The sequence below is a fragment of the Platalea leucorodia genome (assembly GCF_965183815.1).
Source record: "Platalea leucorodia genome assembly, chromosome: 8".
NCBI classification, from domain to species: domain Eukaryota; kingdom Metazoa; phylum Chordata; class Aves; order Pelecaniformes; family Threskiornithidae; genus Platalea; species Platalea leucorodia.
This window is the reverse complement of record NC_138830.1, coordinates 19,235,277-19,262,878: the sequence shown is the minus strand read 5'-3', so window position 1 is coordinate 19,262,878 and position 27,602 is coordinate 19,235,277. Positions and strand designations below refer to the sequence as shown.

At 40.3% G+C, this 27,602-nt stretch overlaps 1 protein-coding gene across 10 annotated transcripts in view; it reads left to right on the top strand.

Moving 5' to 3' along the window:
- Window positions 1-3,189: 3,189 nt before the first annotated feature.
- The window catches only part of AGFG1 (ArfGAP with FG repeats 1), a 37,974-nt gene continuing 13,561 nt past the window's right edge, over window positions 3,190-27,602 (top strand). For all 10 annotated transcript variants that reach the window (XM_082319917.1, XM_082319925.1, XM_082319924.1 and 7 more), the window contains exons 1-5: window positions 3,190-3,435; window positions 12,721-12,814; window positions 23,313-23,428; window positions 23,974-24,136; window positions 25,143-25,299. In XM_082319917.1, the coding sequence (XP_082176043.1) occupies window positions 3,269-3,435; window positions 12,721-12,814; window positions 23,313-23,428; window positions 23,974-24,136; window positions 25,143-25,299 (697 nt within the window). In that variant the 5' untranslated portion in view covers window positions 3,190-3,268. The remainder of the gene's footprint in view (window positions 3,436-12,720; window positions 12,815-23,312; window positions 23,429-23,973; window positions 24,137-25,142; window positions 25,300-27,602) is intronic.

Genomic DNA, 27,602 nt, shown 5'->3' with positions numbered 1-27,602 from the left:
TGAAGCAGCATCTTTTAGGTATTATCACCCATGACTGGGCTAACTTTTAAGTTCCATTTTTTATGTAAAGAGAAATGTTGCAAGCATTAGAAATCATTGTTTTACCTCTTGTTAAGAAATTATTTTGAATGCTAAAAGCTGTAGCAGGTGCAGCAGGGATTAAGCACTTTTGGAATAAACAGCTGGCCAGTATATTTCCAACCACAAAAGTCTGGTCATAGGAGGAGAGAACGAAGAACAAATTTGGACAGAGAAGCTGTAGGAAAGGAAAGTCAGGTCTTAGGATAGAGAAACAGAAAAATGTATCAGGAAAAAGAAAGCCAAAGAGTAAAGCTGAAGAGTCGAGTTTTTATTCATGTGTATTATTTGTGGATTTTTTGCCCTTAGTAATTTAGAGAAAACACAAGCCATATGCTTTGAAGAAATTAATGCTAGCTGTGAGCAGCACAAAACAGCAAAGGAGTGAGTGGAAGAGCAGCACAAGTTACATCATTATTGCTTGCCGGGAGGCGAAACAGGGCTGGAAGTTAACGTAGCCACTTTTCAGACCTGCGTATGTCAACAGTGTAACACATATATTTATACATAGGTAGTTGTATTTCTCAAGCGCTGGTTCCTATGGGAAACAAGACGGTAAGATTTAGATGCTTGATTGTAGGAACCCAAGATTTGGAGCAGATGTGCTCACAGTCTCTAGAAGAATCCAAATCCCACAGAGCTTACGGATATTTGTAGAAGGGTGTATCCTCACAACCCTCTGAAGTCTCCTTGTGCACTTTACTGGCGTAAATCGGCTTTATAAGATATAGAATGGAGAGGCTTGGTATTTTAAAAAAGTGATTTCTAAACCAAATTAATTTTAATAAAGGTTATTTATCTACTAGCATAAGCCCATCTTGGTGCTGACCATCAATAATGTCAGAACTGTTCCCTCACGAAACAAACCAGAGCCTGCTCGAGTGTAATATGAAATCCACAGCACTCCTACTGAACTGCGTGATTGACTCGAACAGTACTAGGATTTTCCCTGGGAGCTCAGTTCCACGTTTTAATGGCAATGACAACTTCAATGACAATGGTGCCACTTTTATTAACAACTATTCACGTAAGTACATTCGCAGCACAAGCAATTGAAGTGGGATGTTCTCGCTTCAGTTACAAAGCACCTTTGACTCGCGATGAAACAAACCCCAACTGTAAGTAGCAACTCTCTGCTACAGCAGGTGCTGTGGCCAATCACTGCTCTCCAAAGTATCTGCCAGGAAAAAAAAACTTGTTTTTTAACCTTTAAACTTTTTTTTTTTTCCTAAATTTAGGTCATCTACTTTAGGTCATTGGCAAATCTTCAATGTTAGCGTGTTTTGTACAAGGCAAAAAATTTGAAATCTTCTGAAAAACAAGAATGTCAGCATTTCAAAGAGAAGTGAAAAATTAGAGGAAGCAGTGAGAACTTGGTCCTTACAAGACTGGAAATATTTTGTGTTTACTTTTAAGAATGTTGTTTAAGCATTTGTGATTATTTAATGATATCATGATGTTTATTTTTCACTATGAACAGCTCCTGCAATCTGTATTAGAAAAATTTGAGATCAGTGCGTTATATTCTGGGTTTAAAACTGGGTTTTAAAGTGGTTGATCAGGTCACGTAAATCAGCATATCCAGAGGAATCAGAGGAGGAATGCCAAATTACTGATGCTGAAAACCTAGCCCTAGATTTTTTAACTAAAACTATGAGGAAAATACAGCAGATCAGATCTTGCTCCTACAAAAGCTAGTGCTAACATATGTACTGACGTCAGAGGTGCAAAACTCGACCCTAAATACACAGCACTGGGAATCATTTAACCTCAAAATCACACATAGTGTTGCCAGGCAGTTTTGCAAATTAAATCACCAAATTATAAAGTACGTTGAATTTTTTTTCCTTTAAAACTATTTTGCGCTCTGTTGAAAAATATTCCTTTAGGCACCTTTGTAAGGAACAAACGCGTGTTTTGTAGATCAGCGGCAGATTTGAGTTCACGCCAGAGCCAAGGGTTCCTCAAGGATATCAGCAGATACACATGACTGCTGGCTCTGTTTTCTTTCTTTTGATGAGGAAAGTGTCCAGGCGGGCACCGACAGCCAACTTCCCAAGGGGAAACTGTGCATTTTCTGTCTCCGTAACAAAAAAACCCAGAGACCCATAGGAACGTTCTCCTCACAAATCCCGCTGCCTTGTGAAAATCGCCCTGCCAGTCCTCCCTGAGCCCCTGCGAAGCACCACAGCCACCAGTCCGTCCCCTGGGAGTCCCACGGCAGCCGGCAGGGACCCCGGCAGCCCGCTCTGGAGAACGCCTCCCGCTCCGGGGGCTCGGCACGGCTCTGGGGAGCCGCCTACGCGACCGCCTTCCCCTCGGCCTCTGCTCTCACGAGCTCCCGTGACGGAATTTTCTGACTTCGGGGGACGAGGGCAGTTCAGAGGGCCACGGGGAGTGTTGGGGCGGGGGGCGAGGCCGCTGCTTGCTGTTTTATGGAAGGGCCCCCCCCCCGCTGGCCTGAGCCCGCCCTCACCGCCGGGGGCTCAGGGGCCTGTGGAGACCGGCGGCCGTGGCCCCCAACGGCGGCGCCTCGCGCTCAGCCGGGGCGGGGGGAGAGGGCGCCGCGGAACAGCGCGCCCGGAGCACGGCGCGTGCGGCGGCCCCCTCCTCCCCGAGCGAAGGCGAACCGTACGTTTTATCGGGATTTTTCCGTTAGGATTCCCCACAGGCCTGCCCCCGCCGCCCCCCGCCGCGGCCTCCCCTCCGCCGCCGCCTCTCGCCCCGCCGGGTCACGCCAGGTGACCCACGCCGGGCCGGGGTCGCGGCGGGAGGGGAGTGCGTCCTCCCGCGCGAAAGGGGGCGCTGCCGCAACCCAGCGCTTTCGGCTCCGCCGCCGCCATCTCCTTCTCTGATCTCATAAAGGTGTCGCGCAGGTTCCGCCTGGGCTCGTCATTCAGCCGCCCCGGGCCTGGCGCCGCTGCCGGCCTCCTCCGCGCCGCGGCCCTCGGCCCGCCCCCTCCCGCCCGCCCTCCCTCTCTCGCGGTGCCGCCGGCCGGCGTGAGCGGCGACCGCGCTCCCGCCCCGGCCCATCGGCGGGCGCCGGTTGCCCTCCCCGCCCCTTCCTCCCCTTCCCCCCCCCCCCCCGCCCCGGCCCCCTCTCCCGCCGGCCGGGCCCCGGAGCGCCGCCGCCGTCGGGGTGTGAGCGGGGCCCGGCGCCGTGCCGGGCCGTCCCCTCGCCGGCGGGGCCATGGCCGCGAGCGCCAAGCGGAAGCAGGAGGAGAAGCACCTGAAGCTGCTGCGGGAGATGAGCAGCCTCCCGCCCAACCGCAAGTGCTTCGACTGCGACCAGCGCGGCCCCACCTACACCGACATGACGGTGGGCAGCTTCGTGTGCACCTCCTGCTCCGGCATCCTGTGAGTGCGGGCGGGGGGGCGGTCGGCTCCATCCCTCCAGCCGGCCCGGGAGGGGGTGGGCGGCCCCGCTGCCGGCGGGGTGACCTCCGCCCCTGGCTGGCCCCCGGGCTCGCTTCGCCGCCGGGAGACGGCTCTGCTGGGGCGGCGGCGGAGCGAGCCGCTACGCGGGGTGTAGCGCCTCGCCTTTGGTTGCGCTGCGCCGGCCCTTCCCCGCCGCGGGTTCGCCCTTCCGCCGGGCCGCTGGGCCGGCCACGTCGGAGGGGAGCAGGCGGGGGGCTTTCCCGGGGGAGGGGAGGGCAGCCGGGCGGCTTTCCCGGGGGTCTTCGCTAGAAATCCCCGTCGGAGCCCCCGGGGCGGGCGCTGGCCGTCGCCAGCCGCCTGCGCGTGTGCGGGGCCAGGCAGCGCGGCAGCCTTCGCGGCCGGCGGGCAGCAGCGGTCCGCGGCTCCTCCGGTGGCTGCTCCGGGGGAGGTGTTTCACGGCACGTAGCGGGGGCCAGCGTTGGCCTGCGGCACGGACGTGAAGCGGGGAGCGCCACCACCGCCCCCCTGGAAATCATTGAGGGTGTAGTTAATTAAACAAGTGTTTGGGGAATAGTTTTAGAAAGGGAAGGGGGCACATGGCTGAACAGGTCACTTTTGTGACAGTCTTGAAGACGTGGAGGAGACTAACCCCTATGGTGAATACCGAGTTTAACATTTAAAAATCTTACTTTAATGTTAGGTAAATCACCGGACTAGCCTGTTGTGTATCAAATTATGCTCAATAGTAGTTTGTAAGACAACTCTCTAGCTTGGAGGATAAACTCTAGCCTTAGTCGTTTAATATACTTGATCAGAAAAGTAGTAGAAGGTTTTTTCTTACATCTGTTACTTCCTACAAACTATATATATAAACCTTAGAAAGGGATTGGCTCTGATAAAGTGGATTGCATTTTTCCTGTTCCTCATTCCTGCATAGGCCTCCCTGCTACTCCTCCTCCCTTTTCCACCCTTCCTCCTCCATGACAGTGTGTGTGAAACTAAGAGCTGAGATCAGTCAGTTCTGAATTTCAGTTACACATACGTAGCTTGGGGCGGGGGGAATCCTACTGTCTTCAGTGTTACTGTTTCTGTAGCTAAATCTGTTTGCTTGTTTGTGTCTCTGTGGCATTGTGCTTATGGAATGGAGCAGAATCAGAGAGTGGCCAAAGTAAGTAATAAATAGTATGTGAAAGGATAGAGATTTGTGTTTGTAAGGGTTTGAGTTCATAAAAGGCATTCAGGAGCCCCCTTACTAAGAAGGACTAAGTACCCCACACAGGCTTTCCAAGTAAGGTCTGGTGGTTTTGGAACAAAGTTGGTAATTATATTGAGATTCAAACCAAAGCAAACATGTTAGTTCTATGCTGAATTTACATGGAACAAGCTGCCTTTTATACTGCTAGACAGCTAATTAGTCTTGGTTTTTTTTTTCCTTCTTACTTCTACTTTGTGTAGACTTTTGAACAGGCTTGATGCAAATACAGAAAATAGAGAAAATACATTCAGGTCGTGGAAGTGAAAAGACGCTCTGGTTTTTGACATATACACGCTAGTTAATCAGCCAGCTCTGGCCATTGTTTGCTCTGTTAGCAAACTTATTTGTGCTGGCATGTGAAACTATTTTAAGCTACTGCACAGAGCTTATTTTAATGATTGCACATGTTCTTACTGGTTAAACTGACAACATGATAAAACTACTTCATGAGAATATTTTCCTTTATTTTTCAGGCTTCTCGACCTTAATGGACAAATATATCATGAGTGCTGCTGAGATGTTTAGCATAGGTTCAGTAGGTTTTGTTCCTTTTATCTGTTGGCTGGGAGGTATGGCCTACTAAAGTCCATAGTCCAATTTACAGTAACCAAAAGGATGTACATGCAGTGAAACAGCTAGTAAGCAGGGGACAGCTGTCACTTGCTGTTAAGTTGGCCATCATTTGGATGTTAATATGCTTAAAGGAGGAAGACTTTTTCTGAAGAACAGTTCTTAATGTATTGGTATTCTAATAAAATGCAAATAGCTCTTTCATCCTAAATATGTAGTGTTTTTGTGTTGCTATAAAAAAAAAAAAACACAAACAAGATTTTTGGTTGTTACAGCTAGTAACACCTACACTTAAAGCTAGAGTAAAGGACTGTTAAGAGGGCTTAAAGCTTTCTTCTGAAATAAATTTGGGCTTGTTCTTTCATGTTGACTTGGAAATGCTTTCATAAATTGTGTGTGCAAGATCATATGTATAGCCACTGGGATATTTTTGTTAGTGATGAGACTTAGTGTAGAGATAGGTCATGTCTGTTTCATAACTAGAAACTTATTTTTAACGCTTCTATCAAAATAGTCCTTCACACAACTTTTTTCCGAATGCTTTTCACTGTAGAATTCCACCGTGGAGGGAAATGACTTGGGAAGAAACCACATAATGGCAAATAAGTGTAAAAGTATTGCTGCTTCTGTAGTGCTTAATGGCTGCTTGCATTCTACCTCAATACTTGCTTTACTGTAAGGCTTTAATAATCTTATTACTTCATCTTTGTATGCTACGTGAATAGTTTGCATTGCTTCTTGTTTTAATTCATTTTTTTCTAATCTGGTACAGGAATTATTCTTGGAGTAGAGTAGACCAGTTTTTTCAAGTATGAAGTGCCCAATGCAAGATTAAAATACTAGTACATTAACAAGTCTCCTTCAGAAAGGTTGCTCAATTAATTAAAAGTGTTTGCTAACATTGGTATTGTGTTAGACAGGCATGTTGTTCTAGATACAGTTAACTCTAAACTTTTAAAATCTGAAGTCTAACTTGGTTTGTGGTTGTTTTTTTGGGGGTTTTTTTGCAAGTTTTCTGAAATGTTTATTCATTGTCCTGGCAAGGACAGTCTGTTCAAACCCAAAACCTTCATTCTGGATCCATCATTAATTTCTACTAATGATTCTATGTGTAGAAAGAGAGCAATGCTATTTATTACTAGATTTAGCTTTAAAAAAAACTACCATTTTCTTAACTGCTTCCAAAAATAGTATGTCTAACTTGTTCAAGTAGTGCTAAAAACGATGAGAGAACTAGTGACTTTGTTAAAAAGATCTGTTTCTGACTTTAACGTTGAAGGTGAGTCTTGGCAAGCTAGAAGTATGAATAATGTAGAGGAGGTCATTTTTGTAATACCTAGGTTTTAAGTTTTCTCATCAGGTTGAGTTTACCCAAGCAAAAGTTTCACTGTGCAAAAATGGTGCATGCAGGAGAAAGTTCATGGATAGTGGTGTGGATAGTGGCTTCCTCGTAAAATACCTCTGCTTGTCCCCTGTGTTTAAATTCTCTTCATGTGGAAAAAAGCACACTAGCATCACACAAGCTGTGCCTAATTCAACTTTTTGGTGTTGGACAAGAATATAGGTTATGTAGAAATACACACACAATCTCTTATTCTCCGAGAGTTGGAGGAGATGCTTTAGAGGAGCAGTCTTCTCAGGTGAAGTATCATGGTAATACAAAACCAGAAGACTTTTCTCTTTATTGTAGCAAAACTGCATCTCTGGAAATGTTGACGGAGAGATTCTTTTGGTTTGACAGAAGTCCTTTGGTTCAAAGGATTATGTTGGTAGCTATGTCTTGTGTTTCTGGATGCTACCATGTGTCCTGCTGACAGTGACATCCTTCCCTTTGTCTTATCAAGTGCCTCTTTGCCTTGCTTCTCAGCTGTCTGTGCCTATCTTTGCTTTCAAGCACTTCTGTACCACTCCTGGTCAGCCTGCTCCTAGAATTAACATGTTTTTAAATTCTTGAATGGAAAGTATTCCTGTTTGACTAAGAGTCCACTTCCACAAGCTTTGTACTATAGAAATTTTTTATTTAATCTTGACTTTTTTTTTTCCCCCCACATCTGCTGACGTGATACTTGGGACACTCCTTCTGCCCTTTCCCTCACTGCTGCCCTCTTTACTCTCTCCCTTCCAACTTACTGAGGAAGTCTCTTGTTCAGAAGTTTGCACTTCTGACTTGTGTCAGGAAGGAGCAACAAAGAATGTTTAGAACAGAATCTTTGCAATGGTGGTGAATTATTGTCCCTTCCCCAAAAAGTTTTGCAGAAATGAAAATGGTCTAAACAAACAGTGTTAGAGCAAAGGTGATTCTGGCTGTGTTGGCGTGACTTACCAGTCCTTTTTTTCCTTTGGAGCATGTTTGGAAAATGGCTCCGTATGTTATATGTGTATAAATATATATGTATTTTTTAAGGGTATTTCCTATATTACTATATTTCTTGTTTTCAGTGTCATGGCTAGAGAGCAAAGGAAACGTCTATACCACAGTGAATACTGTGCAGTTCAGAAAGGATGTTTGTTTTGTGTTGGTTTTTTTTTTTAAGAAAAAAGTTAAATTAGCCTTGACTGTGCTTCTGAATGTGTATGTGAGCCTTTTGCTGTTAAAAATAAATGAGCTTGTGAGATGGTGGAGGGTCTCCAGGGAGGTCTACAAGTATCAGTAATGGCTAGTACTGCTTATATTCTCTTTTGCTAATAACAATAGCATAGGAATAATAACGAATGCTGTGACATTGAGTTTTCTAAAGCTTGTTTTCCAGACACCTGGGGATGTAGAATACTCTATGATGGATTGGCATTTGACTTGCCTCATTAACTTCCTGATTCTTAAGGGGATCAGATTTTGCTGGCTTAGACTTGAGATCATGTTAGAATCTGATATAGGGGGACATTAGTCATGTTGAGTAGCCATCTGCCCACCATTCCTCTCATGGAAGTGACCCTCTATCCCAGCAGAACCCACTCTTTAAGTTTTTTGTCTGTCCCCCCCCTTCCCAGCACTGGCCTTTGCAGACAACTTTGCTGACGTTTGTTTGAGATGAATGCAGGAATGGCTGCTCTGCCAACAATCACAAGTTCAACCATAATTTGCTACTAAATTATGGTAGTAACAAATGTTCAGTGCTTGTTGACAGCGTTTTGAATGTTTAATGTTTCAATTGCCAGACTTCGGAATCTTGTGTCAGTGGCTTTAAAGCTTCCTTTGTTTGCGAGAGCACCAGTTCTAACAATGCCCTCTGAAGAACGGAGATCTCATGTTCTGCTTGTTTTCTGTAGCTGCCCCTATGATAGGCTGTGTCACTAGAAGCTTGGACTGATTCAGTGGAGGGTCAGTGGAGGATGGTCTCATAGCTGGAAGTTCTGGTCACAGTGCTGTTCCACAGAAGTAACCATTGCTGAGCATGAAGAAGTTGGCAGTGATGAGTGCGACCTATGTGTGGGATGTTCTAGCTGTGGTGTGCTGGATAAGTGCAGACGGCAGAACAGTCGTACTCGGTCATCTTTCCCAAGGGCCTCTTAGGAGATACTGTGATCTGGATTAAGGGCTGAGGTAGTGTTTGGTTGCTGTCTTCTTCAGCAACCCTGTAGTAAAGAAAAGAGTAACTGGTACCGCTGCACAGGTACAGGTTGCAAATATTTGTTTGGGGTCAATTTAAATTTAGACATTATTAATTTGGGCTAAGGGACTATAATCCATTTTGCCTCCTGTTAAACAGGGAATGCTGTAAAGCATTAGAACTGTGCAAAACACTTGTCAAATACATGGAAGGAAACAAAGCAAGTGGTAGATACGTTTTTCCTATAAAAAAAGGTTTGTTAATTCCTCATAAGGGATAATTGCACTTGGCTGCCTACCAGTAAACTTCCCCCGTATGTAGATGAGTTGTTTGTGAATCATTTGGGTCATCAAGTAATCTCTGTAGGTAAGGAAGGGTATAAAATATCTTAGGATTTTGAAGTAAGAGTAGCTTTAGCACTTAGGCTTGGTTCTCGAGTTCTGCTTCATAAATCCCACAACTGCTCTGTTTTAGGGAGATTCTAGTCAGTTCATGGGTATAATGTTACTGAAAGTGGCTCATGCTAGTTAGAAATCATTAAAAAAATAGGGGTTTAGCTGTTCTAATGGTAGAACCGAAGTAATTTGTCTAAGGAACACAATGCAAGTGTTTTGGGTTGTGTTTGCATGCTGTATAATGCAGCCTCTTGTCTTGAATTCCTTGTTCCGGTCGGTCTGACTTCTTACACTGCTTTAGCATAAGAGGAGGCTTTTTATAGGCTTCCCCCCACCCCTTGCCTTGTTAAATAAACCTAAAAATTACTTCTATGGATAGTACTGCAGCTTGATATTTAACTTTGCATTTATGGCTATTGAAGTTATGTTCAGGATCTCCAATCTTCCTGGACCACCGATGTGGCGACATGCTGTCTTTCATAATGCAAGACATCTGACACCTCTGTGTTGTGATCTGACCTTTACGAGTGGGCCATGTCTTTCTCCTTTAACAGGAGGGTGTGAAAGAAAAAAGAATTCTTCTTATCCCACATCATGGATATAATGTACAAATTGGGGAAATTTATAACCTGAACCTTAAAACTCTAGAGCAGTCCTCATTGGAGAGAGAAGCATGTAAGAAGCCTCTAGCCTACGCTAAACAAAATCTAATCTATGCTTTAAGGACACTTGATATTGCTGCTTAACAGAACTGAAGATACATGTTTGATGTAAATGCTTTGAAGAGCACTAGTAGATCAGTGTAGAGTAGGTACTGCTTAAATAACCTGTGCCGTGCCTTTAAATTGCAAACACAAGTAGTACTTAAACTGTACTTACTGTAAAAATTAATTTCCAGCAGAAGACAGTGTGAAAGTTTAGATATACTACCTGTGCTGAAAAACATGTGAATGTGTTAGTGAATAACCCTAGCTTTTAAAATAGTCATTAAATAGTTTACAAGTATCTAACTGTGCATCTTTCTTAACAGGAGGAGAGTAAATTGAACAGACTAAGGCAGACAGAAACACTGTTTTACACAAAAAAAAAACAACCTTTAAAAAAAAACCTTTTTACTGTAAAAGCAAGGGGCAGTGATTGTCATAAAATATTTTATGGAGCATATTTATGTGAAATGCCAGGTGGATGCCAACTTTGTTTCTATGCTGTCACTTAATATGCACTTCTACAGTGTGGCTTAGTGAAATGTAATTACTCACATGCGCAGACCAAGGAGGTGTTTATAAAACCCCCAAACCAAACTCGAACAACCAAACTTAATACTAGCAACAGCTCTGAAACAATGAATTTTAACTGCTTAGAACTCTTACGTTTTTTTTTTGAAGTTGCATCATCTTAAAATGAGTATTTACTTCAAAAAAATCTTAGATAATAACATTTGTTTTTTGTCATGTAGCTGTGGATTTGATTTACAACTAGAGGAAAGATGTTAAATTGTTAATTTCAATTTACCGTGGAATTTAAACATTTTTGTGACAAGAAATTAATTTGCTGATGGTTGAGTTGAATAAACTATCTTGAAACCTCTCTCACTAACCTTAATAAAACTTCTGCCTTCTTGTCGAGGTGCTGAACCATGGAGTCTAATTTTAGATGCTCAGATTTGAAAAATTTGCTTAAGCAAATAGCATTCTGTAAAATTAATTCTCATATGCCAGTAGGTTTGTATATGACTTCTGTTTTTAAGGTACTCTTAAGTTCATTGTACTTGTTGGCAAAATGCAATTCATTGTTTATTTTTATCCCAGTGTTTCAAACAGTGTCTTAAATCTGTTTTTTAGTGAAACTTAGGCTAAAATGTTACTGCTTAGAGTTCTAATTGGTATCCAACTTTTAACTAAAAATGTGGAAATTTTATAAACACAGGATCAGAATGGTCTTCTTACAGGTACAGGGTGAACTTACATGTCAAGGTGAATTTGCAAGCTAAATGCACAATTTTTTTTCCCACATTATACCTACTCAGAAACTCAAAGTACTAAAAATATTCTTTAAAAATTGAGTAGAAAGTGTTAATATTTGGAACATCAGATTTGTTGTTTGCTGTTTTGATGGATAACAATTTAATTTATAGTGTTCTTGGAGTAATCACTACTAGTAGTCTTAAATTGGATGTCAGTGATTTTTTTTTTTTTTATTCCTAAAAGCAGTCTGAACGAAATTTATAATTAAAGCAAAGTAACAAATATAAACAATAAAGCTAACTCTTAGAATCAGTTGATTTGTCAGCAATTTGTTAGCCTCATATTATATCCCTGGAAAGTTTCCCCCAACTTCTTTTCTGGAAACTTTCTTCTGATTATACATAACCACAGAATTTTGTGTTCTTTGATATCTTATAGTTAATGTATATTCTTTTTTTTTTTTTCTTCAAGATGGTATCACAAAGATCCAGGCCTGATTAACTTGAGTGTTAAACTAACCCCATTGTATTGCCTGAGTTAGCGTCTGGCATATGTGGGATGTAATGTTCTTGTTTCCATTGAGCAAAAGACAGCTTTTATTTTAATTGTAAGTATTTGTGGGCAACAGCAGTAGTTAGCATGTATTTAAAGAAAGAGCTTGAAAAGAAAGAAAGCCTTTTCTTATACTGGCACTGTTGCTCAGCAGGATTTTTCTCTATGCTTGCAGGTTTTGACTGAACTGGGTTTGACAATGTCAGGTTTTGGCAGCACGAGTGACTTGAGTTTCTGTTAGCTCTGCTGCAGCAGTCTGTGGCGTGAATGTGAGAATGGTGCCAATCTTTTCTTAAGGCAGAGCTGCTGAAGTTTTGAGCTATTGCATTAGTAATGGTATCTCTCATTTGAGAGCACAATAAAACCATTGTCTTTTTGCTTTTGTTGCCGTTGCTTGTGTAATGGTCAGGAGGAAGAAGACGACAGACCTGCGGATGGAGGGGCAAAAAGTAAACTAGAAAAAGATGCTGGGAGGAAACAGGAAATATAGCTTAAAGCAAGACAAAAAGAATCTGAGCTGGGGAGTTTAGCTTGAAGAAGTCTAGTTGTTTGGCAGAAGTTAGAACAGGCTGAAGTTAGAGAGGGGTTGGAGGGAAAGAAAACTACGACAGAGGGGCCCAAGATTGAGAGATGAAGGGTAGAGGCAAGGGTGAACAAGTCTGGGGAAGCCATTTAGGATTTAAAAAAAAGTCTAATTATGTTTTCATAAATTTGCATAGGAAGGGTCAGAGGGAGTTTGCATGTGCAGTTATACACATTGGTCTCCCCTAAAGCTCAATTATTTGGCTTTGCATGCTGAATCTTATTTTGAGATGAGCTTACACAGCCTTAAGTTGTATGGCAGTACCAAAATGAGTGCGTTTTACAGAGATGGCTCCTGAATTTAAAACTGACTGACTTCTGGTTGTAATGTTAAAAATGACTGTATGATGCCAGATCTCCTGAATACTGACTAAATACTTCTTGCTTCTTCTTTCTAGACGGGGCTTGAATCCACCCCACAGAGTGAAGTCAATTTCAATGACTACTTTCACACAACAGGAAATAGAATTTCTGCAGAAACATGGAAATGAAGTAAGTATTATTTGGAGAATATCAAGTGGGTTTGGCACTTTAATATTAAAACTTCAAAACACTACCTAAGGAAAACCTTTTTTCTTTTTTTTTTTTTTTTTTGTAGCAAAAAATAAACAGAAGTCTTTTGAAGCCAACATCATCTGAAGTGATGCTTTTAAATAGCTTGTTTCACTTAGGTAGCTGGTCATTATAATGTTATTGTCCAACCCAGACAATCTAGATTCATATAATCAGTGTTTCTGAACTGGGTTTTCCGTTGCTTTTGTGTAAGGCAATATGCATCTGTCTGTCTTTTTTTTTTTTTTTTTTTTTTCTTTCTCCTGCAAGCCCAGACCTTGAGACTGACTGCGGCAGTGTTTCCTGAAAGAGCATACCGTGGCAAAAATAAATTCGTTGCTTGTAGCTGTATTTCTTAAGAGTAGGTGTCAGAAAGTCTTCTAGAGTAGGTTCAATAGCCCTTTCCTTTAATGAAAGTATATCAGTGTTGAAGGCTCTTGAAGAGAGGAACGAAAGGGAGAATTTTTTTCCTCTAAGGATTGTTATCTAGTAAGTGTTTATATGTTTAGAGTGGCTTGGGGCAGCTTTGAAGACAAAATGTTCTAGTGTACTGTCTTTTTGTTCTTTTTAATATATGAAAGCTAAATCTGAGGTAAATGTTGGCTTGGCTCTGTTGGGACACATGGAGCATGTAAACCCTGGATGTCGCTATTGCTGTTTTCCATTTGAGGATGAAGTTTGTATTTTAATACCATACTGTAGCATTGAGGATTTTAGAGGCAGCTTTTGCTCCTGTTCTGAATTAGAAAAAGTTCTATTCTGCTTTGATTGGATCAGTATTCTGTTTTAGTAGAACTAGTGATTGTAGGCTACAGAGTCTTATCAACATGTTCTTGTGAACCTTTGTGGGGATAAACCCATTATTAGCTAAAATGCTGATGCTTAACTTTCTTAAACTTGGCCCATTCATAACTGGCAGGTTGAAGAATGAAAATAGAATTAGCAATTTCTTTTTCTGTCCTGGAAAATGTATTATTTGCTGAAATGACTGTTAGTGGATGATTCCTCTAGACAGAGCTCAAACAAGGTCGAAACTCTTCCAGACATTATAAAATACGCTTAATGCCTTTGACTAGTGGGGTTTTTTTATAGTTTTGGCATGTTAAAGCTGTATAACATTATACATGTATGTACATACAGATATATATATATGTATAGCATATTGCTGACTTTTTGCATAGGGACAATAATAGTGAATCTTTTGTGGGTTCAGATATAGTATGTTGGAGTCACTTTCTGTAAGATTAGATTGTAAACTCCAGCTTTGCTTTAAGCTTCACAAGTATAAAGGAAAGCATGTGTCCCTTTCTCCTTCCCCACATCTGCTTTAATTTGTTTTTCACTGAATCTGCAACGGCTAGTGAATGCTATCAGTTTGATTTTTCACTGATCTGAAACCTTAAGTGATCACTACTAAGTTGATTAGTGTAGTTGTCCTTCTCATTATAGACCTGACTAGTCTGCTGATCGTAATGATTTAGTTGATACTTAATTTATTATTGACATAGAAAAAGTTCACAGATCTCTACGGTGCTATACTATGTTTCAAAAGCAGGCGTCCTTGTGTTTGTAGTACTTACTCCTCTAATTAAAGTATTGCAATGGTTTCAATGAGCTACCTCATAAATGAAGATGTCCTCCTGAGTTTAGTTTTGGGTTGTTGGACAGCAGTCCATTGCCTTAACTCTAAAGTAACACTGAGTAGCTATTTGTAACTGTAGATAGATTTAACAGGTGCTCAAATACTGAACAGAAGTGATATTGTTTTAAACACTGTTAGAAGTTTAAAACTTAATTAAACATGTTTTTACTTTGTCATGCTGTATGTTGCAGTAGTTAAGCATTTTGCTTTCTCTTGTTGGTATTGGACTTTGGAATACTCACCTGCAGATAAGATAAAGTATTGGGCAGATGAAGTTCAACTGACCTCACAAAAACCTTCTTTGCTTAGCTTACTCTTCAGCATACGTGGCTCTTGTGTATATATTAAGAAATGAAATTTTCTAGGATAAACTTGTTCAAACATGGAACTGTCCAGCATTTTAGAATGTAGACATGTGAAACAAAGTACAGTCACTGAATGGTTTAGATGTTGTAATGTTCAGTTGTTTTAGTTGTGCAGCTATAGATAGAAGAAAAAAAACTCAACTTTTTGCAATCTACTATGTTTAACTTTCATTTTTCTGTAGTGTGCAAAATGCTTTCATTCCCACTTTGCCCTCCTAGCCTTTCTCCAACATGGCCAAGGCCTCTGTGGTAGGCTTTCTTGCTTCCATGTGAGTAGATCATGGTGTACAATAGGAAATTTATTCTGAATAGAAAGGAAAATAGCAAGAAAACTTCCCTGAGATAAGGTAGTTATTAAGGTGGTGAGTTGTTCTCAGAGGAAGCAGATTTCCACTCTCCTTTAAGCAGTATAAGGTTAATGTATTGTATGAGGTTGAAGTTCTCTTAAAAAAAAAAAAAAAAATCCTAATCTCTGAAATAGTAACTTTTCCCCGGTTGTCACAAATTGCCATCTTTGTGGCACACATGGGTAAAACATTCACTTACTAAAAGGCTTCCACAAAGCGACTGCTTTGGAAAAGATTATTCAGAGCAGCTTCTGTTCAGGTGTGAGGCACCATCTCCTTCCCTGTATATACACCTCCAAGGGATGTCTTTCTGGCACAGCTAACTTCAACTTTTTTTCGGATGAGTCTTTACTGCTTCAAATACAGATTTAAATCTTCTTACTGTGTTAGAAGACATCTGTATTTTGGTGTTGCTTACTCATCTGCAGGTATAAACAGATGTCCAGGCTTTCGTTTTGCTAACATTGGGGTTAGCTCACTTTTGCAGCAAGAGTGGAGACATCTTCAAGCTGATATTCCTCAAGTCCCTTCTGAAGTCCTCTTGAAGGATAAAGGCAATTCTGACTCACTGGGTAGGATTTTCCCCTTCCTCATTCTCTTCATGAAAAGAGCAGTGTGAGGTATTTTCACACTGCATTTTCATGTTAGGAATAATGAGGAGAGAGTGGTATGGAGATGGTTCTATTTGAATGCTCATAATCAAATGATGCTAACATTGATTAGGCCTCTGATTCTGTAGTGCAATGATAGTAGAAAGTGAACTCGTGGCAGAAAGTGGAGGTGGTACTCATCTCGTTGCCATTATAGCTGTGAATATTCAGAAGCTTTCCCCTGAAGCTGAAAAATAGTATTATGAGGCAAACCAGTTACATAGTTAATTTTTCTACTACACTTTCAAAAAATGCCATATGTTTTATCACATTCCCAAATAGCCTATTCTAATACGCATATGGTGGAAGAAAATGATTTGGATGATCTTGTGTTTGGAAAATGTGTTCATCTGGGGGCAAAGATCATGTTTACCTGAGCTAACGAGTAGAGTGCTATGTGGGTATGCTCAACTGCTTGGGATTAGCTTAACAGTGCTTAATTTTAGTTTTGTGCCAGTCTTCCTGACTCTTGGTAGCGCTTGCACAAGTGTTTCTTACCAGTTTCCCGTACTCTAGATTCCAGGAGAACCCACAGTTGCAGAACTAGTAGTGGTATGGGGCTGGTTCAGAGCTGGTGTTTGGCCTGACCAAAATGCTTTCCTAGAATCTCCTTTACTGTGGAATGTGGCCTAGAAACCCTGGAGTGGAAAGAGCAGTACTAAGCTGGAGCTGATGAGTCCTGACAGCATGAGCTGTGCAGTCAGGTGTCCTTGTAGTACATCCCTGGTTCTGCTAATACGATATAGAGATACATGAGCTGATTGTGTGTAGAACAATGTCTTTGTTAGCAGGATTTACTAGCTTGGGACTCTGTGCTTATGAAAGCAGCTACAGCTTCTGGACCCAAACTGGCTTTGAAAGGAGTATACTGGCAGTATAAAATTCTTTTAACCTACAGAGATTAATGAATAATATTGACATCAGAAGTGCTGAATTACTAAACAAAGCTATAACTTGCTTACATAAGGGAACTGTTTCCAAATCTTTCTTCCTGTGGTGAGTGTTATGTTTTGGAACATAGTTTTGTTGTGTGGTAATCTGTAGTTTTTGCACTGTCAGCGTTACATTTGGTGCATAACTGAGGATATTTTATTGGGGGGGAGGGGAAGAAAAAAGAAATCTAACTTCGTGTTTACCAGACTCTTGAAAGGTAGTATCTCATTAGAGCCTTTTAAACTAGACTGATGTGTAATCTTCCTATGCAATGGCATGTCTGGGTCTAAACAAGAAGTGCTCTATTGCTGTAGGTCTAGTAGTGTGCTTTTCTAGTTGAAGTGCAGCTTCTACCAGCAGAAGTACTTGTCCTATTATCGCTTTTCCTTGCCATGCTGCCTTCACTGGATATAAGAGAAGGTGGCTTCATGAGCAAAAACTTCATTTTGCTGGCTTAACTGAATTTTTATTATTCCTACCTAGCACAACTGTGCTAATAGGAGTTTCTAAAATGTGGTGGCTCGATGTGTTGTGTAAGCAGAAGGCCTTTGTCTCTCCCATATCCGCCGTCCCACACACACTGGAGATCTGTATCAGTGAAATAGTTATGACATGGTAAAGTGTTGTTTGGTAGTTGAACTATGTAGCACTGGAATAGAAATTACTGAAATCTCAGATTGTCTCAGGCTTTCTGCAAAATTTGATGGATACTGCTGAGTTGTTTTTTTTTCTTTATTAGCAGTTTTTTAGTGTGCCTGTCCTTCCCCACCTTCCCAACTCTGTAAAAACACACACACACAAAAAACCCCAAAATATAACAACAAACCCAAAAGCTAAACGTTTGTGGAAAACGGGTACATTTGTGTTCCTCTTAGCCTTTGAGCCCTGCCTGGAACTCCTGAAAGCATGAAATGTTACTGTGAGACTGGGCTTTAAAATAGAAGCCTTTCTGGTCAACTTTGTTCTGTGGAGTACCAGATGTGCAATGAATGGGATGAGTTCTTTGTTCCTTTGTGTTAAAGCTCAAACCAAGGGTAATTACGCAAACTGTAGGACTACAAACGTAAATAGTGTATGGAAAACAAGATAGGTAAATGCAGTTATTCTAGGAAAAACAGTTTCTTACTCAAATAGAATAGCTGTTGAGTGCAGAGTCAGAGAAACCAATGGTGTGAAGCGAAATATAGGTAAAGACTTTACAATAACATACAATATGCACTTGGCCCAATTTCTCCTTTCAAAGATACATTTAAGTTATGGCAACTCTCTGCCTTGCTACCTCCTGGGTTTTTATTTAGGTCAGGGTGAGTAGGTTGAAGATGGTTGTGATTCTCTTTCCCTCTTTGCTTCACACTGTACTTACTGATCTAATTCTGAACTTCCCAGTATCTAGTTACCAAATGTCTAGTGACGTCCCTTGCAGGATTGGAGCTTGTTGGCAGAGAGCAGGTACTGTTCTTCCCAAACCAGTTGTAAAAGGATTCTCATGAACTTCTAAATTTGATGAAGATAACTGCTGAATCTTGTTTTCTACTTACTGTTACCTGACAAGATAAAACTTTGCTTTGTCTTGTTAATTTGCAGATCCCACAATGTAGTAGAAGCAGGCAAAACTTCAAAGTCTTGCTTCTGTCAACCCTTCAACAAAAGTAGACTTTCAAATGCTGCGTACGCTTAATCATTCTGACTTCAATGCTGTCTTTTTTTTCTTCTTGCTGCATTGGTGAACCAGTGGGACATGGACTAATTATACTTTTCAGGGACAGTGGACAATGATTATGGATTGTTGGATATGTTCCACTGTTTCTAGGGGCTTCCACATAACTTGAATGTTTACTCTTGGCTCCAGCTTGCCAGGCTCTTCTCCTCGAAGCAGAGCATTTTGTTTCATAGAGCTTTGGTTATCAAAAGGAGGAGTATAGCAAGGCTTCTGGTGAATGAACAGAGCTTTTGACCAGAGGCTTATTTGTGCTGCTGTTGCAAAAAGAACAATCTTAATATTAAATGGCTGAACCAGAGTATCCCCAAGAAGATGGTATGGCGTAGAAGGATTTCAGAAAGCTATAGAATTTTTAGGCCCAGTACCTTAATAGTAATATTGTGTAACTTTGTGGTGAGTTGGGATGCTTCTTCATGTATTATCTGAAAAAGCAAAGGAATGAGTAATTCTGTTAAAATGAAGCCTAAAATGTATCATGAAACTTGGGCAGTACCATTTTCTGAATCAGCTCTGCAAGTCTGATCTATGTATGGAATAGGTAGAGTAGAGAGGTGTTTTGAAATACGTGCTCTTTGGCATATCAAATCCAAATTTCTTAAAGCATACGTTGTTCTGAATTTCTGCTTCTTTTGAAAATTACTTCCTTGCGTTTTTTTTTTTCCCTCTAATAGTAAATTTATATTAGAAAACTAAGAAGAAAACTTTGTGTTTAGTACAGCAACTGGTGGCTTAAAGCTTGGTTTTGTGCAGATTTATATGCCCTTCACTGCCTTTTTGCACTTCTTTTCCCCATGTCCTGCAAGTAATGGCTGGGCAAGAGTCAGCACATGCTGTGAATAACTGTGTGCTAATTAGTTCTGGTGTCCTGCATAGGCAGCTGTCAGGCCAGACAGAACATAGAACTGAAGCTCATGTTGAAGTATTGGCAATTAAAGTTGCCAATCTGATTTTTCTACATTTACACTAATTTTTTTTTGTTACAATTAATCTTTTAGTATCTCAAGTGCTGTCAAATTCAGATAGTGGATTTAAAAGCTGTGGTTAGTGAGGAATAATCAAGATACCAAAGATATAAATGCTGAGTGATCATTCCCCACCGTAACTCAACAGCAAGATCTATGGCATAAATTTCCTTCATCTCTATCATAAGAGTGAGTTTTAAATAGCTTTGAAATAAAAAATGTGGTGGCCTGATCAGTAAAAATATTCACACTTCTCACAGCAAACTTTTCTTTGCACAAGATTCAGTACTGTTAGTGACTTTTAAGACTATGGAAAGATAACTGTTTCAAAAACCAATTGTATGATGATGCGAGTTCTGTCTCTGACAATAACATTTTTTAATTTTAATTTCCAATTTTGATTTTATCCTATGGTATTGCACAGCACACTACCATTTTCTTTTTTGTAGATAACTGAAAATTGTGTATTATGGCTCGCTTGAAGCTTAATCAATGCAGTATTGTGGATCCCTGTCAAGTCAGATGATAGTAACAAAAGTATAGCTAGAAAGAACATACAGGTCACCAGCAAACAAGGAAAGACAACGGGCCTTTTATTGTGTTCTGAATGCTTGCTTGCAATGGCTGCTGATGTTCAAAGCATTGTGTGGTACTTCATACAGAAATAGACAAAACTGTGCCTTTTAAGTTTCTTGTGTGATATTAAAGCTTTAAAATTTGGCTTTCTAAAGGACTTGTCTGTATTTAAGACTTCTAAGAAATTGTACTTTCTCTGAGAACTCTTTAGGTAAAGAAACTTACGTGAAATTTAATTTGCATCTCTGGTGTGGTAAAGTAAATGTTTTAACCTGTGTTTGTATAGCTACTGCTGTCAAACTCTGTTAAAATGAGAACTTCTTGCTGAAGCATGTGCGCCTGAGTCTAGGTTCTTTTGCTTGGTGGTTGTGTGTTGCCCATTAGTAATACTGTTCTTTCTGCTGCGTCTAACAGAGAACCAATAAAGAGTGCCTGGCAGGTTTAATTAAGTAAGTTATAATAGTGACTTAAGGCGTATTTCAGTTGTTACTGCTTTTGTGTTAAGTATTTATAAGAAATCAGTTGCTTCAGGAAACGCTTTTGGAAGCCTGCTTTCTGAAGGTTTGCAAAAATTGCAATGCAAGAATTGACCCCTTTAAGAAGCTTGCACCATTTCAAACCAACAATGTGTTTGGACAGCACAGTCCTCCGCGCACCTGTTTCCATATTCATAGAACTGTTGTCTACTATAGCTGCATAGCTGGTAAATGATCCGAAGTGACATGGGACCTTGTTTTCTGATTCCTCCTAGAAATTGCCTGGAGTGGTCAGGAAGGGTTGAGACTATTTGACATGGAGCTTTGTTTTGTTTGGGTGTTGCCCCCCCCCCCCCCCCCCCCCCCGCCCCCGAATGCTTATGCACTTCACGGTGAAGAAGAAGAAGCAGAAAACTGGGAGGGAGAAAGGTGAAAAACTGGATTGTGGCTTGACTGTTGCTGTGAGTTGATCTCAGTACAGGTTTCAGTGGTACTAGTGACATGGTAATTGTGATGAGTTTCTTTGATCTGACTTGTTTTGGGTGGTAGGAGTGGAAGGGGGAGTAATTTAATGGCCTGATATGGGTGGGGAAGAGGACCTCCTCTTTCATTCAGTAGCACATCTTAGGCTGGATGCAAACTGATCATCATGGTACAGCCCTGAGTGTTACTCTGGTAGGTGCGGGATCAAGTAGGGGCTGTTCTAACATTTGTCTTTCTGTTCCTCTGAAGTTAGGCACAACTTTTTCATTTCTTCAGTGTTTCCTGATGTTCATCCCAATACTGAAGTTGGGGTGGGGAGGGCAGGGTGGAACGGGACTATGTAGATTCGGACACCACCAGCTCCTGCTGCCAGGTGTTCTGTAACCTAGCCATAAACAGGGCTTCTCTTCCTCCTAGAAATCATATGACTACTATTTGGTACAGTTACACTCACAAATCTAAGTATAGAAATACGACCGCTGGCCCACATCAGACTATCCACTGCAGATATTTAAAGCTATACCCATAAAATGTTCTGACTTTACTCTTGCTGACAAAATTTATAGTGCTAATGTGAAAGATTGCTGCTATTAAAATAGCACTTCATGCTATTGGCTATTATTTTAGAACAGACTTGTGATTTTTTTTTTTTACTAAGTTTATATCTTCTAACTTTGTATGAAGAACCATTAAATACCTTCAGTTTCATTTCATCTACTACCATACTGCAAATAATGACTGTTTAAATTTGCAAACTCAAATCAATGCATTGAACTTAACCCTTTTGTGGAGTACAACTGCTGAATGAACGCTGAATAGCTGAGTTTATTTGAAGTAGGAACTACTGATCTTATTTTTAGATGAGTATTAAAATCACTAATTTAGAGCTATCCTTTGATCATTAGATCTGTTTCCCATTGTTGTTGTTTATCTCTATCCAGTAGATGACAATAAGGACTGTGGAGTGTTGGACATGCAAGCAGGCTATATAAAATTGAGACATCAAGTATGAAATACATACTTACGCTGTCTGCCTAATCTCTCTAATCTTGAGCAATCTTTGAAACGACCTATAAGATTTATCACATTTGACAACTAGCATTCCTGAAGATGCTAAGTTGCTACAATTTTGGTGAAGTTAGCTGGCCATGTAAAGAAGAAAACCTCTCTGGGGAAGATGAGGTAGTGGAAGTATCACAGCTTCTTCCTTGATTTGCCAACTTTCAGGGCAATCAGTTTGTGCTGCTCTTGCTTGTCAGAGCATGTGCTTCCTCTGAAGGTCGTGAGGACAATGCTGAAAACCTGACACTATTGCAGGGATAGACGGCAACATTTGTAGGGGGCATGTAAGAGGGATGGTCAGGACTGTTTTGGAAAGGGTCTGTGAAGAAAGAGTATGCATCATAAAACCAAAGCTTTTTTGACTCCACTTCTCTGGAAGAAACTTGTTCTAAAATGGCAGAATCTGTTTTTAGAGGGTAGCTAATGTTTGGTATATTGTTTGGGTGCATATTCAGGTTATTTGCAGAGTAGTCTTAAGTGCTTAAAGAAAACATGTTAAGTGTGACAACGCCAGTGTCTTGTTTAGTTTTGAGAACAGTCACCTTTTCTCTTGTTTTGGTCGGGAATTGAAGCTGAACATACTGAGAATTTTGCAATTGCTTCAACTTTTGCACACTCACAACTACAATTAGAAAACTAAAGCAGAGCAATAGTACTTTTCCACATTCTCTCATACCCTCACTCAAATTAAATGTATAGGATACCATAGAAACTGCATCATGGTAAGAAAGGCTGTTTAAAATAAAAGTGTCTATGGTCAAATAATAATTAAAAGTATAAACACTAAACCTCAGATCCTTTAAAAGCTACCATCTGGGGCTTATGGCGTATGGAATCTGTTGAAACAGTTTAAACCCTGAAGTACAGGTATGGGAATGTGTAGAATTAGGTGAAGGAGAAGAGTCTTAAAGATCACAAGTAGAAATCAGGTGCTTTGCCCCTTCATAAGTACATACTACAAATACTTTGTAAAAGCAGTGTTTGATGGTGAAATTGGATGCTAAGATTTGCTTGCCCTGCTGTGACAGATGGTCTTTCAACATTAAGTATTTAGACCAGTACATGGTGCACCAGTCAGTTGTTAAAGTAGCTCAGTCTGGAACGAAAAATGTGCAGCCACAGACTTTTTAATGGTTTGATGTATTAACAATTGTAAACTTAAATAGGTTTTGAATTAAGATATTTTCTCTGATTAATCCGTGGTATGTTTCTTTTTTATAAGGTGTGCAAACAGATTTGGCTGGGCCTATTTGATGATAGATCATCAGCAATTCCAGACTTCAGGGATCCACAGAAAGTAAAGGAATTTCTACAGGAAAAATATGAAAAGAAAAGATGGTAAGATAGCTTTACAATTATAAAGATTGCCTCTATGACGAGAAGTGAAGATGGACTGTTATCCTCATATTCTTGAGTGTGCTTTCCTTCTTGTGTGCTCTTTGGACTAGATTGCACAGCTCTGTAAAGTAAAATGATTTCTGGACTTTATTCAGAGCTCCTACAGGAAGCAGAGAAGACAAACTGTTCAAAGAAGTTTCTCAATGTGTAGTTCATATTGATGAAACGGAAATGGCTTAAGGGGATGTCAACAATAGTGTAAAGTAAGGGTTTTGCAGGCTTTTATTAGGAGGTGGAAGACGTGTGGTTTGTATTTAATAAGTGCTATAAAATATTGATGACTTGGAATTCCAGTCTGTTTTTTAAAAAATATCTGGCATATTTAAATAATGCGTGTTTTGCAAACTACTGATAGAATTTGTTACAGGGTCAGCGGTTAAAATAGCAAAGCTGGGATCTGCGAGTTCTCACACTTCAGTCTTATGAATGTTGAGCAGAAGTTTTCATGTTAAACTTGTAAAAAACATTGCTCTTTTTGAATGTAGGTATGTTCCTCCGGAGCAGGCAAAGGTGGTGGCATCAGTCCATGCATCCATATCGGGGTCTTCTGCTAGTAGTACAAGCAGCACACCTGAGGTGAAGCCACTCAAATCTCTCTTGGGAGAAGGTGCACCCACACTGCACTTAAACAAGGGCACACCTAGCCAAGTGAGTAATGACAGAGCTGAAGAGCACAGAACTGTTCAGCAGTACTTTTCCTCTTTTTTTAGTGGCACAAGAATAACATGATCACTAAAGACAACTTTATTTTATGTATTTTATTGAAGTATACAGGTGTTTGCAGATCAGGTTCTAAATTAATCTTGTTTCTATTGACCAAATTGATTTTTTGTAATGGTTATTTTCAGTAAGCAGAATTTTCCAGTGTGATTGACAAGTTAATTCTGATTATCTTTTGCTTAAATATCTCTAAAGTTTGAACCTAATGTGATATATATTTTTGTGGTTGTATTTTATTTGAAAACAATAAAATGGCTGATGCTGTTAACAATGAGATGAGTAGTGAATACGTCGATGAAAAGCATGCATGTTCATTATTACTTGCTATGCATTCTGTAACTGTCTTATCAAGTGGCTTTCAGGGAGTGTCTGTATGCTGTTATGTAAAGCCAAACAATACTGGGTACTTAAATTTTGGAGGGAAGACAGTTTTTTGAAAACCTGTTATACCTTTAGGATACAGGCAACTCTCAAATGTACCTCTTAAGACTCAAACAGTAGAAATCTGTGGCTTGCAGCCTTGATATGAAATTCTTCACTTTTTCTCTCCCTATACTGAATTCTAAAGATTTTTTCAGAATGCAGTGAATAACTATTTTCCAACTTGTAAAATAAAGTTTTATTGCTTGTATTTGTACAGTATTTGCAGTTTTAAATACATAATTTTGAAGTTGCTTATATGCTGCTACTTTATTCTTCTAGGTCCTATTAATCCATGGAAATCTGCTGCAGAATTCCTTTAAAAGGCACCATAGTAGCATAAATAGATTGTCTTACTCATACTATAGGGGGGAGGGTCTGTGCCGTATACAGCATCTTAAACTTCAGGAATAAATGGCTTGTTAAAGAAATATTTCTAGTCTAGTATTTTGCAAAAGTCAATTTGGTAAAATATCAGCTTTTATGTATTAGCTAACTGAAATGTTTTTTGTAGTCTCCTGTTGTAGTTCGATCTCAAGGACAGCAGCAACAAGAAAAGAAACAATTTGACCTCCTCAGTGACCTTGGCTCAGATATCTTTGCTGCTGCTCCCCCTCAGTCAACTGCTACAGCAAATTTTGCTAATTTTGCACACTTCAACAGTCATACAGGTAAGTATTCTGAGCAGTGTATCCCTTTTATACATATAAAATGTAGTTTCAATTTTTGGTGACTTTAGACTAAACTTCTTCATGAGGTATATGTAATTTCTGTGCATTGAGAATGTTGTATTGCTCAATATTTCCTTTAGATCTTTATAAAGAAAGGTTGAGGACATAAAGGCTGATAATCCTGCTTTTTGAAGTGGGAGTTGCTATAGCTATTTTCTATGATATGTATGATTAGACTGTTTCTGCCTACTACTAGAACTTTAAATTCTTCGGGGGAGAGAGAGTGAGAGGATGAGTAACAGAATGTAGGGAGAAGCTGGTATTAGACCTTCAATTTTCTTTCTGAAAATTATTAGGAAGAGCATTCATGGAAAGAAAGCAGATATAGAGACTTTAAAGGAGTTCAAATGCATTGACAATAACTGTCAATTTGCTAAAAGAAGAACAAAGGCTTCCTCAGTTTAAAGAATGACCTCCTCTTTTATGTGTGTATCTATTTGAAAACTGAATACTACCCATGTGAGTAGTATTCTGTAATTTCAGGAGGAATAAACAAGCTTTGAGCATATGTGTTGACTGAGGATGGGGGTAGGCCTTGAATTCTTAAAGAATTACTTCAGTAAAATATATTGAGCCCTCAGGGTTTATTTTCAGCCAAAGATCTTGAGCCATAGAAGTCTATCCTAAAGAAACTGTTGATTCTGTGGTCACTGAAGTATGTTGTTGCTAACTTGCATTGTAATTGTGGGAAAGTACCTTTGCCTGCCTTGTCTGAATGGGCTTTTCATCTAGTTTTTCTGAGAGAAACTGTGATGCTCCTAAGCTAACAAGAATGAGAGAGATTTCTTGCAAATCAGTCCTGAAATTGTTAACAGCTGAGAGGAAGTGTGATGGAGGGGACTTAGGACACACCTGAAGGCCTGAACAAAGCATTGAGGCTTTCTCAGAGTTAACTTTCAAAAACAAATGTTGTGAAATAGTTGGCTGAATTCAGTAATACAGAATAAGAATTGCTGTTGCAGTGTATTTTGTAAAATCCTTAACATAAGATTTCATGTTAATCATCTCTTTGGAGGTATTTTTAACTGGGAGAACTTGTGCTAACTGGCCAGCGTTGTACAGCATTACTGAAGACGCTGCGGATATTTAATTCTTTCTGATAACTTATTCTTTCCAAACTTGTTGCTGAATGATTCTATATTTATATACACTTAATTACTCTTTGTGGGTTTCAGGAGATGAAAATTCCAGTAAAGCAATATTTCAATACTGTGTTCCAAATCTCAGTAAAATTCCACTGCATCTCTGCTGGGTGATTTTTAAAAGGATAAAAAGCAGTATGAACACTCCAGAATAAATGTAATCTTAAGGAAGACTCTGTTAATTTCTGGTTGAACTAAGTGCTGAAAATCAAAATTGAGATGAATACTCAGCTGTACTGGCCAGTTTTCTGTTTCAATAATTAACCATTGTGGCCATTCCCATGATACCTTTCCACAAGTTTTAGAATTCAAAACAGTTTTAGGGCTGGTAAATCAGTTTTTAAGACAAAAATGTAATTCTGAGCATTCAATAGCTGAATGTGTATTGCAGACTGATTTATCTAAAGGTGTTTTCTGACTTGGTAGAGTAAAAAACACTTGTAAGGCTGCTCTGTCTGCAGTAACCACAGGGTAGTGTTAACTGAAAGTAATAATGAAATGTTACAGACTCTTCCCTTTAGAACACAAGGAGGGTTGATCAGTCTGCCAGCTTTCGCAAAAAGGAGTTTTAAATACTCATTATGGAGCTGTATAAACATGTAATTTTTGCTAGTAATCACATGCTGCAGCAGAGAATGGAAGAATTTGCACTTAGTCCAGCACTACTTTCTTGAAGTTTATGGTCCAGCGTTCTTGTTTTAGGGCTTGGTTTTCGCTATACCTACAGGGGATGGACTTTTTCCCTTCACGTACACTCTGGTTAACTAAAGTCACTGAAGAGCACCAGCAAATTTAAGGTCTTCCAGTATAAGTAACTGTTTCTGCAATTAAGGCATAACTCAGTGCAGCAGCTGATAGGAAAATACGGGTGGAAGTGTCGATCTGCTGGAGGGTAGGTAGGCCCTACAGAGGGACCTGGACAGGCTGGATCGTTGGGCTGGGGCCAACTGAATGAGGTTCAGCAAGGCTCAGTGCTGGGTCCTGCACTTGGGTCACAACAACCCCATGCAACACTACAGGCTTGGGGAAGAGTGGCTGGAGAGCTGCCTGGCTGAAAAGGACCCAGGTGTGTTGGCTGACAGCTGCCTGAACACAAGCCAG